Consider the following 14062-nt stretch of genomic DNA (forward strand, 5'->3'; position numbering starts at 1 on the left):
AATATACCAGAGAGAGTTGGGTTTAGAAGCTGGCGAGGCTTCATTAGCCAGCTTACAGCTACTTAAATACAACCAATGTACCTATGGTAATAATTAAGCTGTACGTAGTCCAGGAAATGCATAGCTAGTGATGGCCGTCCATGTGGCAACGTTCCCACTTCTAGTCGCTACGGGGCTATGAATCAATTCCAATTCCAACACACGGGTAGCTACGGTTGGACTATATAGTCGATCGGGAAGGGACAGGAGGCATATGTATATATATGGTAAGTAAGAACGAGTGACGATCGAAAGAGTGATAATCAACGAAGTAAAACACACGGGTATATGGACGGATATCCTCCAACAATAGCATACATATTTGATTCCTCCTAAATCATAGAAAAACACTCAGTAAATGTATGGAAAAACCACATACAAAAATCCCAGGGCTTTGGGCTTTCAAAGCAACGAGCCGAGCCCACCACAGTGGGCTCAGGGCCGGCTTGGGCCCAAGCCAAAGCCCGCACATCACTAACTTAAATAGTGTCATTCCCTTTGTGTGAAATATATGGAAACGGGAGATAAGAGATCCAGGTCGGCGCTAGCGTTCTTCATCTTCTTCAACGTCGGCCTATACATAAAAATTCAGATGTTTCATCCAGAGATAAAGGCGCGATAGGCAAGAGTGAATGCACCCATGATGGCCGGCGTCATGACTGATAACGGATATATCAATCAACCCTTTTTTTTGGAAGGCCTGTACACGAAGATTCAGATGTTGCATCCAGAGATAAAACATACAAATATGCGTGTGACCAGAAGTCCAGGGATGGTCCGACGTGAACAGACTCCTTTTTTGGAAGCGTATGGAATCTTGACAGGTGCGACCACCAACTTTGTTTCCCAACTGGTCATTAACGCGAAATTGCCTTCTTTGATCACTGCAGGCTGCTCACAGCTCTTCGGAGTTCTTCAGAATCAAAAATCAAGATGGCGAGGGGAAATGTGGGCCCGTCTTACGCTGTTAATTATTTAATATTTATTGACAGTACCGAGGACTTCACAGACTGCCGCAGGACTCATGGCCCGTATCAATACCTGCCTCTCCCTTTCACCGTACTATCTCCTCTTTATCACAATCTCTGTTTCACGCTGATGCTCATATTCATCAGCATGACATTAGTATACATCGTCTCCTAATGCTTAATGCTTCTCTATGTTGTCAGTATTGGAATTCTCTCCAGCAATATTCACCTTGCTACTGGTTTAATTCTTCTAAATGCATTCGAAGAGCCCAGTACGCATTATTCATTCACACAAAATCTTCTTCTCTAATTTCAAAGGCTCTTTCCCAATGCATACGTGAGGCAATGGGTGTGATTTTCTCCATAATCCCGGGTACGTGGTAACCGATACTTTATTTCAACACAACTTGGAAATATAATTCCGAGTAATACTTGGCGTGGTAAGGACTCTGTACATCGAACGTTTGCAATCTTGTATTGACGGTTTACTCTTTGGAATCCAGTGAGCATCTCTTTCCGTCGTATCTTCCTAGATACGAGACCATTGAGCTGCGCTATAAAGACGACCGCTTTTAGCCTGTAGATCACATGGGTGATGGCGTTGACCAATATCGACCTCACTCAGTCCGCTCAAAGAGTCTTGAAATGGCAGACCATATCAGAAGCGTCTTCCGATGGGTAGTGATCATATAACTCCGAGAACGTCAATGCCGCAACGTCACATGAACATGAAATGGCGCGCAGCAGTAGTCACGACGTATACTTGCAGCATGCGACTTCCCTTCGTTCTCTTTCTTATATTATTACTTATTGAGGAGATTAACCTCATTGGTTTCCAGAAACGCCGCCTAGAAAATTTTTCCGTGCTGTGCTTCTTACGACATCTCAGTAAGTTTCCGCCATGCTCGGGTTATCATCCCAAACTATACACTCCAAACGGTATTACGCCCGTATGAGCACCCCTGTTCTTTCGATTTCCATGCTGCTGCCATGCAAATCTGTTGCGTTATGTACGGAGGACTCGGCGCCTCTGTTCATCCACAACTTATCCGAGTCCGACTTGAAACGGTCGCAATCAAGCTACCGTCACGACACATACCAATATGTCTGTGGGTCTTCACGATACTGAGTGAAACTTACTATATTGCCGATCTCTGCATTCACAGGCGTATCGATCTCTCGAATGGTGATATTTTCCCACTTGCGCCCAAAGGTATATTGATATGGCCGGAGTTTCACCCCAATAGAGTAACAGAGACAACGTTATCGAATGTATTCCTGTCTCGTCCGCTCCACCACCTGACTATCTCCATGACACCCATGGCTCTTGAGTGGGAATCCCATTGACACTTGTCCCGCACCCAGCCATTATAAGATGGTACATAGATAACTCCCGACAACTTCTACGCGCCTATTCAAAGGAACCACATGCTTAACGAAAGTGCTTTACCCGTTGTAATGAAGATGACTTATATTGCAACACTGACCGCCGCGCCCCGTGGCTTTATCATTTCCCAATTGATAACATTATTCAGATCATTATCAGTGAGCCGCTACTCTACTACCAAGTCTACCGTTTGCTCATCCTTCTCTTCTTACAAGATCGCAATGCGCCGCGTTACTACCCCCCAAGACGTCACCAAATTGTTACTACCAATTACAAACCGCATTCTCATTCATATGTCGCTCCTTTGGTGCTCAAGATATTATACGGACGGCACCTGTATCCAAGTGCACGTATCTATCCTCTTTAGTTTAAAAATCGCCATCGCTCACTTCTTGCCTCAGATCCCTCAAAATTGTGAAAGCAAAAATGTTAGCTGTGAAAAGAGACTTTGGCGGATATAGAAAGCTCACCAAACGCCGGGTCTTTGAAGCTTACCTTCGGGAAATGGCCGAAGACATCAAGGATATGATAGACTCTTTCCTAATAGCAAGACTCCCCTGTCTCCTTCAAACGTTGCGTCAAGCTGATGCGTTTTCTAGGCCTGGACTCGTCACCCAAATGAATGCAGCTTATCGACAATTTGTCTTGAGGAAACGACAATACACAGTCGCGTGTGGGAACTCATGAAGGATTGTACTGTCTCTGAACCAAGGAAACGGCGATCATCATTTATTTCAGAACGGATCACAAATGCTCTACTGCGTAAACGGGGCTATGAGGCACTCGCAGGATAGCGAACCTTCATAACAGAGATATTTAGGTATAAGAATCAAGCTGCAAATGTCTGGAAATCGGAAAGGTGAAATGGTAAATGAGGAGAAGATACGGCGTCACTCGAGCAGTGACTCATCGCGCTTTCTTGAGTACTTCAAGATTATCGATACCATGCCTTTGGCTGATTGCGAAGGAGGAATACTGTGGTCCTTGAAGTTGGACAGATTGGTATTGGGACCGTAAAAGCACCGCTTTCGCATTCTTTATTCCCAGCGACCCTCAGGCCGAATGAGACAATTGTTGCAATATAATGTGCTGTGCCGATGATAATACTGTTAAAGACAAGGATCGAAGGACGATGGTCCGGTTCGGGATCATGTATACGTTCCTGCGTATTGAATACATAGTCAAAATGCTCTTTCTTTGAAAGAAAAAAGAAATATATTTGGAGCTCATACAATTCTCAGAATATAGAATGCTCGCGAATGGTCAACACGCAACCCCGCAGCTTGTAAACGTGGGTAAAATCATATCTAGCCTCTTTGAAGTCTAAGGATTCGGCTCATAGAATCCTCCCCGGATTTCTCGGGTTGCCATTACGCATCAGAAACTCGGCCATAGGATATCAGAGTAGCGAAGCTCGCTCACAAGGCTGCTCCTTGACCTGCAGAATACCTCGCTGCCGCAATCTAGGCATCTGCATTCGAATACTCTCTGCTCGATTCAGGCTCCCAGGCGGGCAGGTTCTACAATGAGAAGGCCACGAACAAAGCGGGCGATACGTCACTTCGAACTAATGCGACTTTGTGAAGGATGTGGCTTCGACTGCTATACAGAAACGAATGAGCTACTAAAGAGCAGGCTCTCAGCGCTGGTGTATCATCGTGATTGAAGCTTATTATGTGCTCCAACAGCTCTTGGTAAAGAACAGGCAACGTCTTGTTGGCGCACATGAGCTTCGCTGTCGGTTCGCAGATGACAAGTGGAAGAGAAAGTCGGTGCCATGTCGACTCGGACTCATATCCGATTGCTTGCTAAATCAGCTTGATATGGGCGTCGATAGGTGCGATATTCCGCAAACCCTTTATCAACGACGTGCTGCAAGCTTGGAAGCATTTCCGCTAGTGATAATTCAGAGAGATTACGAGAAGGCCATAATTCAAATAAGTAACTTCGCAATGCTACCGGTCAGGATGCCTGGCGGCCCGTTGACCCTGGTGGTGACAAGATACCGACACGCAATTACTTATTGGTTGCCCATTCATGAGCCAACAAAGCTCAAGGACCAGTGCCATAATAGCCATCGAGCACGAGACGCATAGCTACGGAATGTCAGTACACTAGGCCGCATCCAGTTTACATTTGTTCCAGACATTCCGAAGGTGCGAAGTGCGAAGGTTCCCGATGGTGGGAATATTGTTGATCGCTCCGAGAGCACCGGTGTAGGTGAAGTTACAGTACACTGGGCGATGTGGATCAGCCAGGGAATTGATGATGAAGTCGGCGACTGTGGCTAGAGTAGCGGGTACCGTCCTGGAAGAGTATCTCAGTAGCCATTGTTCTGCCAATGTGTGGTGCGTCAGCTTCAGAATGACAGAGTTGCAAGAAGTCCTACTAACGAGTAGCAGTCGAGGATTCGGGTATATCTGTTACGAGGAGAAAGAACGATTTGAGATATCGAGGTCGTAAGAAGCAACCGCCTTCCTGGTAGATATATGAAAGAGCAATGTTCACTCGACATAACACGAGGCCTACCGACGAAAAAAGAAGAGAGCAAACGAGGTGCGAAAGTTTCTTGCATCAAGGCTGATCGTCCAGTCACCAACAAGACGTAAAAGCATTGCCACGCTTTTCTATAGTTTATATTGAAACTCTTCCCACAGTTTCTAAAGGAAGCAGGAGAGATAAAACTTCTTGAAAACTGTTTCAGCGTGGCATGCACTTCGGAAGGGGGATCCAAATTATCATGTTGGTTGCGACATACAATTCAACTCTACACGAAGAATGTGCCACGGGAGTGATTCGTAATTAAGATCGGCGGAGATTTTGCAACGTCATTTAGGCAACCATTGATAGTGCTCAGCCTAAGCCTGCGATTAAGGTTGCGCAGTTTATAAGATGAGGCTCAGAACATACTGTTACGTTATTATCTTTCTCCATAGACTACCGATACAGAAGAAGCGAATACGGAGAATGTCGGGACAAGAAAGCGTGTTGGCAGTTTTAATGGTGAGTCTTCCCTTCCTGATAGGCTGACATTTGGCCCCGTAGTCGACGTAAACCTGGAGGGAAAATGGCTTTCCCAAGTCAGCTAATACATTTTCGCCTGCCAGACTTTCTAAAATTCTCACAAATCTTGAGTAGCCGAAGCCATATGGACATTTTCAACGAAGTTTTCTGCTTCTCTATTAGCTTCTTGGATATGATCGAAACTTCTATCCTATCGGTATCATTCGTGAATCGCGATCGCCTCCGATTGACCTGGTGCGTTCCTTCCTGTGAAGAGAATGCATTTCGGGTGCCTCGAAGGACGAGAGACTGGAGAACGTCAGGACATATACGAATGACCGCGTCATAGTATACCTCTCAACAGTATGCCAATAAGATCTGAGAGAAAAGCTATGAAGATAGGGAAAGACAGTTATGATAGACTCACCCTTGTCAATAGTATAAGTGTGAGAGTACCGTCTCGAAAGAAAGGGTGGCGGTAATTTGACACCAATCATTGCTGAAGAAGGAAAATCAAGTCTCGGGTAGTTACTGGCATAAGATCACAACGCACCATAAAGAGTTCAGCTTGAGGACAACTTATTAGCAATGCCGTATTGCCCTACTCCTAGTATATGACACGTTAAAAAGTCGGTGTCGCATACGAAGATATATGCAAGCAACATCGTGCGGGAAGCTTGATATGCATCCTTGATTTTAGGAAGGCGATATGGATTCGGGAACAATCGTCCAGGCGCCGGGTTCAGACGACAAGCTGAGAAGCAAAGGGAGCGGCCAAATTCGTTTGAGATGTTGCGAGGGCTTGGACAGGACACAGGCTACGTCTGATTAACTGTACGCTGATTTCAGAGGGCAGAGCGTCGCCTAGAAAGGGCAGGTTAGAAGCGCAGAAAGTCAAGACAGAGCACACCCACCGATGACAATAATCCATTTACATGCGCCCTGATACTCCGTACACCATAGCATTTCGGCCAACCTAGAAAGCCCCGCCGTGTTCACCCGCAAAAGAAAGCACTACCAGTTCTATTAGAATAAGCTTTTCGATATAGAGGCAAGCGGTTACCTCGCGCAGCATATGGTGAACGAATCGACGCAGTGAAATCACCAGGGTATACCATAGAGATGATGACGATACAGCGACGACAACAACGGTCAAAGCTGAAAGCCAGGATGTCAGAATTCTGATGATCCCTCGCGTCAGTAGAAGAAACACACCATAGTGCCCTCGTCAGCATTTCTCCGCGACAGAACTATCCTGCATCCGTCAGGCTTCACCGGCATAATTCCTGTCGTCTAGTAGGATTCTTCCATGAGTCGAGCCCATGGCCAATGTAGTTTTGCATTCGCAGAGCAAACTGCCCCATCAACGTCCGACGACGCTCATTACCATATGGCAGTCAATAAACAAAGAATCAGAAGGTGTAGAGTCGAGCTACTCACCATCACCCCACGGCAGAATACTTTCTTGCATGTTCCAAAGGTGTTCGAGGAACGGAGATGAACGAACGAGGACAAAGTGCGGTAACTAAAGGACTTGATAGCCGGCCCCTCGGTCCGAAGTCTTTTCCCGAGAAAGTTGAATTTTGGTCCCGATCATTCGAAAATCGGTTGAATCAAGGCTGAAGGAACATCGTAGGAATCTCGATTTTCATTAAGACCATGAATTCTTGTTGTAAGTAGAGAGCAGAGTAATGTACAGAGGATTAGAATTAGCCTCTAGAGAGAGAGACGTTCTACTTAAATACATTTTGTATTACTTCGAGATCTTTCTACGAGATACTAAATAAGTCCGGATCACGATCCAAGTCAGCTGCCGCTGACTGGCATCGTATCTTCGAGTACATTCTCGTACTCACTCGGGATTGCTATCCCAACAATTCTGATTAGATTTCTTCTCAGATTCGTTCTCAGGACAGTAACATAAATATCTCCCGACTCTTCGCTTCATCATTTGAATACCATCCTTGGCCAAATAAATGACAGCAAGCCTTCAGAAAAGTAATAACGACAGAAACAAAATAAAAAATCAGACCATTAAGCTGAACATTCCTGCTGCCCAAAGGATATTCCATCAAAGTATGGTCCTATATCCAAATCAGTGATCGCTCCCCCCTTAAGTTGGACGGACCCACCTATATGATCTCCCACTCCATCAGCGATAGCTAACAGCCCCACCCCATCTGCACAAGCATCCGAGTCGTTCTCCTGACCCTCGCATAGCGCAGCTCCCGCATCCCCAAGATGCACCTCTCCCTGCGCATGTACGAAATCCAAAACCAGTGGCGGCAAATGCGGGACGGGGTCGGCCCTGTTGGTTATCCTCGCAACCCCCCCCCCCCCCCCCCCCCCACTTGAGAGCGAGGCATCAACCAAGTCCGCGAAAGCTTGGTTGCCCACACGTGGAGATCCAAACGTGGTGGTTTGGATAGATACGTTAGTCAAGGCATCGTTGAACATGAGCGCGTCGAGCGTGGCCAGAGCAGCGCCCAGAGAGTGGCCTGTGAGGACTATAGTTTCTGCTCCGGTGCTGGCGACGGCGGATTGGACAGTAGAGAGGACCGTGGATGCAGTTCTAGAGAATGTTTCCTGGAATCCTGAATGGACTGCGATGTTTTCTGGAGGGAAAAAGTCAGCACTAAATGACGGAGAGCAAAAAAATTACATACTCCCGGCTGCCGAAGGGAAAAATTCAGTGTCGATTGGGGTGGGGACGAACTCGGCGTCGTTAAGGATGGAGAGTCTGAAAATACGTTAGCTTTTCCACTCGGTACAGAGCATATGCTAGTAGGACGCGCATATTTTCCGGGTCTGTGCCTTGATGTGCAACGACAACCGAGTTAGTCGACTTGTCGTGCGCGATCACAACTACACAAGTGTCAGAGACAATCTACCAAGTGAGAAGAGCGGCATACACCTCGGTACCGTTCCGCCATCACCACCCGTCGCCAAGATCTCGACCGATTCTGCATTGAGAGCCTCGCAAGGTGCGCCGCAGCTAAAATTTGTTACGGAAGCACTGGAGCAGTAAACCATACGGCTGAAAAATGCTGGGCGAGAAAAGACAGTGGTCAGTTCAGCTGAGCTGACGCTGATGGTACTTGACGCGGTGGTAGAAGCAGAGTCATCGTCTCCCAGGATCCCTCTGAGTAGATCACTCGCACCGTCTGAAATTGCATCTTCCGTCTTTCCAACAAGTCCGTCAAGGACCCCGTGCGCGTCCTCATCATTAGAGGCATTATTAGAATTTTGTATGGAGCCAGAATCTGTGTCGTCACTGCTGAGGGACGCATCCAAGGCATCATCTAACAGCCCGCCGTTGTCTTCAGCGGGATTGTCTCCACCGCTCAGCAGGTCATCCACAATCCTGCCCAGCCCAGAATCGTTGCTATCTTCATCATCGCCACTGAATACGCTACTTAGGGCCCCGCCCCCGCTGGTATCGTCGTCTTCGCCACCAAAGACGTCATCGAGAAGACCGCCGAAATCAAATGGCACCGGTGCTGTCCTGATAACAAGGAAGGACTGAAAAAGAAAGACAAAAATGAGAGTAGATGTCAACATCGAGAACGAGGTAAAAAGATCCACTAAGGATAAAGGAAAGGAAAACTCACCCTTCTTCAAGGGGACGTTCCTGCTTTTTTGATCGTGATTGTATAGCCCATCAGGGTTAATGATTGACGTCGAGAGAGATTTTGATTGATGGAAAGAACCACTACAAAAGAAGTGTCATTGATGAATGATCAAATGGTCCCACATTAGTATTAGCGTAGCTGCTAAAATGGTCTGCTGGCTTATCCACGCGGTCCAAATCATTTCACGACAAGGGTAAAGTACCCATCAAGATGGTGTGGAAATGTTCATCAGGAAAAAGAACCACCATGAGGCATCTAGTTTGAGATCTCTGTCAGTATTTACGCTCGGATGTCTGGCGTCATTTCACCATAACATGACATCACTTAAACCTCGAAAAAAATGAGAAGATTAGACCACATCGACGTGATATCTCAGGTGCACCAGCTGGTGAAAAGACAGCATGTGTTGGCTCTAACAGTCGGAGAATGTAGACAAATTGAATCATCGCCGATATTTCTGTAGAAGTGTCAAGGAATCCCCACATCAAATGGATCGACAAGGATCTCAGTCCTAGGAGAATGAATGTACATGACTGACCAACATTGTCCTCGTCCATCTTGAAGAGTTGAAGGAGGTGGCATATCATGAGCAACAGCCGCACCGCAATAGACTACTCAACGGGTCCTTGATACCTGCAAACGAAAGTTCTTCGGCCTGAGGAGCAAATACTGTATTTGCGAAAGGGCCCGCTGAAAAATTCCTGAGTGCGAATGAGAATGATGGCGAAGTTACGGTATTATTGGCAGGGCGATGCACGTACTGTTGTAAAACGTCAAGGCACTATGGCAGGCATAGGCAGCGTACAAGCGATGAGCAGATAGATGTGGTATTGCTATGGAGAGCATTGTCATATCATCACATGGATCTAGAAACCGCGGGCATCAACCCTGGCGTAATGCATCAAGGGCCATGATATAAGTCGAAGATCGGCTACTACTCACTCAGTTTTGGTCGGTCGGTAAGAAGATTGAGAATCGGAACGACTCAGAGCAGAAAGTGAGGGCGAGAGCTTAGCTTTGGAAGAAACAAGTTGAGACGGGAGGTAAAGGAGCTTTACGTATAAACTAAGCGTGCGGTGTTCTTCTGCAGGCTCTTATGTCACTGGATGACATAGGCAATAACAACACTGGGACTGGTTACATCTTCGAAGGCTCTGTCGCCCGAAGAAACCGCAATACCCCCGTAATTGGGTCGGTAGCTCACATAGGGCAGTCATGAGAAGGATATGCTCATATAGTCAGAGTATCGCATACATTCCGGTGACTTACTGCTCCCAGATGGACCCTGCCACGTAACAGCAAATATCGTATATGTGAAGAGGTCTATAGGAGCCCGAACACAATCTCTGCGCCCGATTCAATGATAATGCCAAGCTTTGGATGCGATCTCCAGGATAGGCTACTGTCGGGTCGATCTCAGCCCATGGCTGCTCGTAGAGTTACCTACGCTTGTATACAAGAAGTGGATCTCATGGTCCAAACCTTCCCGTGCAGAAAAAGGACAGTCATTTTCACAGCAGTCAGTCCCGGTAAATGATAAAAAAGATGTCGTGATTCCTAGCTGTCATATAAAATTGGAGCGCATGCGCGACTTCCTAAAGACATGAAACTTTTCGTTGGGATGAACCGTGATTCAGGGACATACCACTGCGAGTAAATGCCGTATATAATAACCAGCTTGGTATTGTGTAGGCACTGAGAACTGTTGGAATTGAGGTGCTGGTGGTTCGGAGGGAGATGTATTGGACTCGAAGGAAAGGTATATTTCGTCGTATAGAGTAAGGACAGTGGGGATTCCGAGTCAAGTCAATAGGTACGAAAATGTCAGAGTATAAGGTAAGCAGTAAAAATATATAAATAGGATATGACATTGAAGCTGTGAAAACAGAATACCAACAAGAACTGATTTAAGACTTTACGTTTACCTTACCAGATACGATCCATTGCCCAAAAGAATTTCTGGCCTGACATAGGGTTCTTTCTTAGATTGCTGAGCGCTGTGCTGTGTCAACCATTGTCCCGGAACCCGAATGGAATTTTTCATGGAGAAGGTCACGGTGATTAGCCAACAACATTTGATAGATACATTAGTTTGTAGCAGCGGCGCTTCATGATGTGGTAAAGAGGAAAGCGATGTTATTCACAGGGCCGTCGGTCGCAGCTTACCAATTTGATCCCAAAATAGTTACGGACCGGATAGCCCGCCGTTCTCTAGGACTCTGCGCAACTTGAATGCTTGATCTTAACCGCGCTACTTAGGAATTTTGTTGATCATGTCACTTCTAAACAATCTGGGAAATATTTCGCATATGAGCCTTTTCTTTCGTCAAGAAAACATTTCTACAGGCGAATTTTATCGAGTTGTCCTGTCAGACGCCGGTGAACATCATCGCTGCGTTAATAGTCCTAATACTGACATAACTATAGGGAAAACATGGAATATATGAACTGTGGACAGGAATCTGCTGATCGCACGTTGTATGTGCATGTTCCTAGTGATCTGTGATAGTATCAAAGATGCCAAAGTACGCTCCGCGAAGATATCAAGCCTTATATCATACTTTCGCATCCCTCATGCTCGTCGCCTGGAACGACACGTCTCAACGAGGTTTAAAGGTGCGAATATAATATGTGGCATGAATCAGCCGGTGAGAGACTATTATTTCATTGCTTTCTATCTTAATTCCCGTGGTCTCCTGCCAAGGATTAAACGCCTCGTGGAGGCGGAAGACACTCATAATTATAGAATTCCCTAAGACAGGCTTTCATCACACTATGATATCTTCTGTTCACTTTTCCACTGTTGCTAGAGACTAAGTGTTGAATCAACGGTGACTCAGAAACCATCGAATTTCGGCCTATGTATTCAGGTCTCCTACTTAATTCCTCAGTCCCTCCAAGGTAATTGGATAATAACTGGTCGATTATCGATCTACAAGTGCTTGACATTCGTAAAACAAAGCTGCTAATAATATAGCTGTATCTAAAAAATTGTAAGTAAGAAACAAGCTAACAAAGTGAGTAAGGAAAGGTCTGCACCATGTTTTGGATGTTGTGGGCCTTCTCCATATGTTTGAGGAGACTCTGCTGATTACAGTACATTCTGTAGCAGATAATACACATTTTCTTGTCTTCTAAGTCTTTGTGTTGTTCGCTCCTCATATGAGACTTCAACTCTGTCATATGTTCTGTCTTGAAATCGCATGTCTTAAGCGGGCAGACAAGCCCAGCGAATAATCTTGCGTGAGTCGATGCGTGGGCTACTCCGTCCTTGACCTTCATAAAATGCTTGTCACACTCATAATATGCACACCTGCAGGGAAGTGTAGGGTCAGTAGATATTGATCGAAACCTGAATCATATAAGAATGGTGTCGAAGGCAGAGGTGATGATGAGACGTACTTATCTGTATTTTCTGGTTTTGCTACATTACCATTCCTCAATATCGTCCCCCCTACATTGCGTTCTGCGTTCATATGCATTTTGTTGTGTCTATTCCGTACTGGGCCAGTGAATGGTTGCATCTATAAAACACCATTACTCTCAGGGTGAACTCTAGAAGAGCAAATGCTAATACTCCATACATTGCTATCAAGTACAGATTGCATTGGTTTAGTACTTACTGAATGGAGAGAAGATCAGTCTGGGTGGAAAAATAATAGAGAACTCAATGAAGGGATGTATGGAACTGCACAGCAGCACGTAGGAGAACAGGTTTAAGTTATTGGTGGGCATATTCATGCCCGTGCACAAATTTTATAGCACCTTGAATGACGATGTCTTGGGTGGCAGAGCTGCGTTCTCCATTGTCAGGGCGAGTTCGCTTATTGTTAATCTTGGTAGTCCATTGTGTTGTGACTGTCACACCATCATCTTGAATGGTGGCACGAAACCGCGAACCAAATGCCACCTAACTCAAGACAAACTAGACAATGTAAGTGAGACTTGTTATCAAATTACGTTGCGCCAACATTAATATTGACAATTTGGTACGTACCACCGTAGTAGCTTCTCTAAGTTTCGATATGACTAGGTATAGAACGGACGTCGTCGATAGTGAAGCGACCATGAGAAGCTATGCGAAAGTTGTCCTTAGCTCAGGAAGATGCAAATTTTTTGAAGGGCAGAACGGTATGAGATTAGTTGTCAAAGACTAGTTAGCATAGCAAGAGTATTCGTCTGTATAATAGGTTTTTTTCCTCGATTATCGATTGAACGGTATTCAAATGACGTGCTATCCACGAAGCTTGAAGTGAGACACGTCAGGGAGGCATTCAAGGAGGCGTGTTTGCGAAGCAAAGAAGGCTCTGTAGAGATACAGTGTGAACGATGTTCATTTGAGGATCGCCGTAGCGAGAGCACCGAGGACCGGGACAGGTCGAGCGTTAAGTTCGAGATTAAGAAGTGTGTCGATGCGGAAAAGAAATACTCAGATATAGCCAAAGAAGATGAGAACGTAGAATATCAGAGAATGGAAGGATTCTGTACATGAGACAACCATGGAAAGGCGATGGGGACAGAGAAATCTTGTCGGAAGTTACACTGGCAGCCGGCCGTATATATATAGAAGGTGGATCGTCGAGGATACCTCATGTTGTCGAACCCCCGAAAGCTTCGAAATCTAGGTCAACATTGTACTGTCATTAGAATGGGTGCGTACAATGGATACTTATTCTGCATCAGAACCAGCGCAGATCGGAGAAATCAGATTGTAATATATCTCAGGCCGGAGAAGAGTGCCTCAAAGTCCAAAATCCTTGGTATTCAAATTCAGGACAAGATAAAGGATGATAATAATGTTAACCAGTCATGGTACGGTCTGAGATTTATTCGGAAGTGACTTTGTTCTCTCTTACATCGCAAAGAGGAGTCGAGGTGCATTTTTGTCATTGCACCAAAGGCCGTGAGATAAACAATTAAATTATTAGCCCCAATCTTTTTTTTGACGAAGCTTCAGCCTAGTCGTATTTCCGTTGGAGGTGAATTCCACAAAAGGAAAGGTCGGCATCTGCCGAATGGAGAAACAAACATAG

At 45.7% G+C, this 14062-nt stretch overlaps 2 protein-coding genes across 2 annotated transcripts; one reads left to right on the plus strand and one right to left on the minus strand.

Annotated features, from left to right (window-relative positions):
• Positions 1–2185: 2185 nt before the first annotated feature.
• On the plus strand, positions 2186–3258 carry BT62DRAFT_303877 (uncharacterized protein). The gene is made up of 4 exons (XM_043180436.1): positions 2186–2552; positions 2610–2740; positions 2796–2940; positions 2994–3258. The coding sequence occupies exons 1-4, from the start codon at positions 2436–2438 to the stop codon at positions 3186–3188; spliced, it is 588 nt and encodes a 195-aa protein (XP_043037394.1). The 5' UTR covers positions 2186–2435; the 3' UTR covers positions 3189–3258.
• Positions 3259–7431: 4173 nt separating this feature from the next.
• On the minus strand, positions 7432–8958 carry BT62DRAFT_921553 (alpha/beta-hydrolase; the record flags this gene model as incomplete). Its single annotated transcript, XM_043184317.1, has 5 exons — positions 7432–7481; positions 7530–8012; positions 8064–8137; positions 8169–8262; positions 8310–8958. 5 exons carry the CDS (start codon positions 8956–8958, stop codon positions 7432–7434), a joined length of 1350 nt encoding a protein of 449 aa, XP_043037395.1.
• Positions 8959–14062: the final 5104 nt, after the last annotated feature.

Source organism: Guyanagaster necrorhizus (genome assembly GCF_019112545.1).
Source record: "Guyanagaster necrorhizus MCA 3950 unplaced genomic scaffold BT62scaffold_20, whole genome shotgun sequence".
NCBI classification, from domain to species: domain Eukaryota; kingdom Fungi; phylum Basidiomycota; class Agaricomycetes; order Agaricales; family Physalacriaceae; genus Guyanagaster; species Guyanagaster necrorhizus.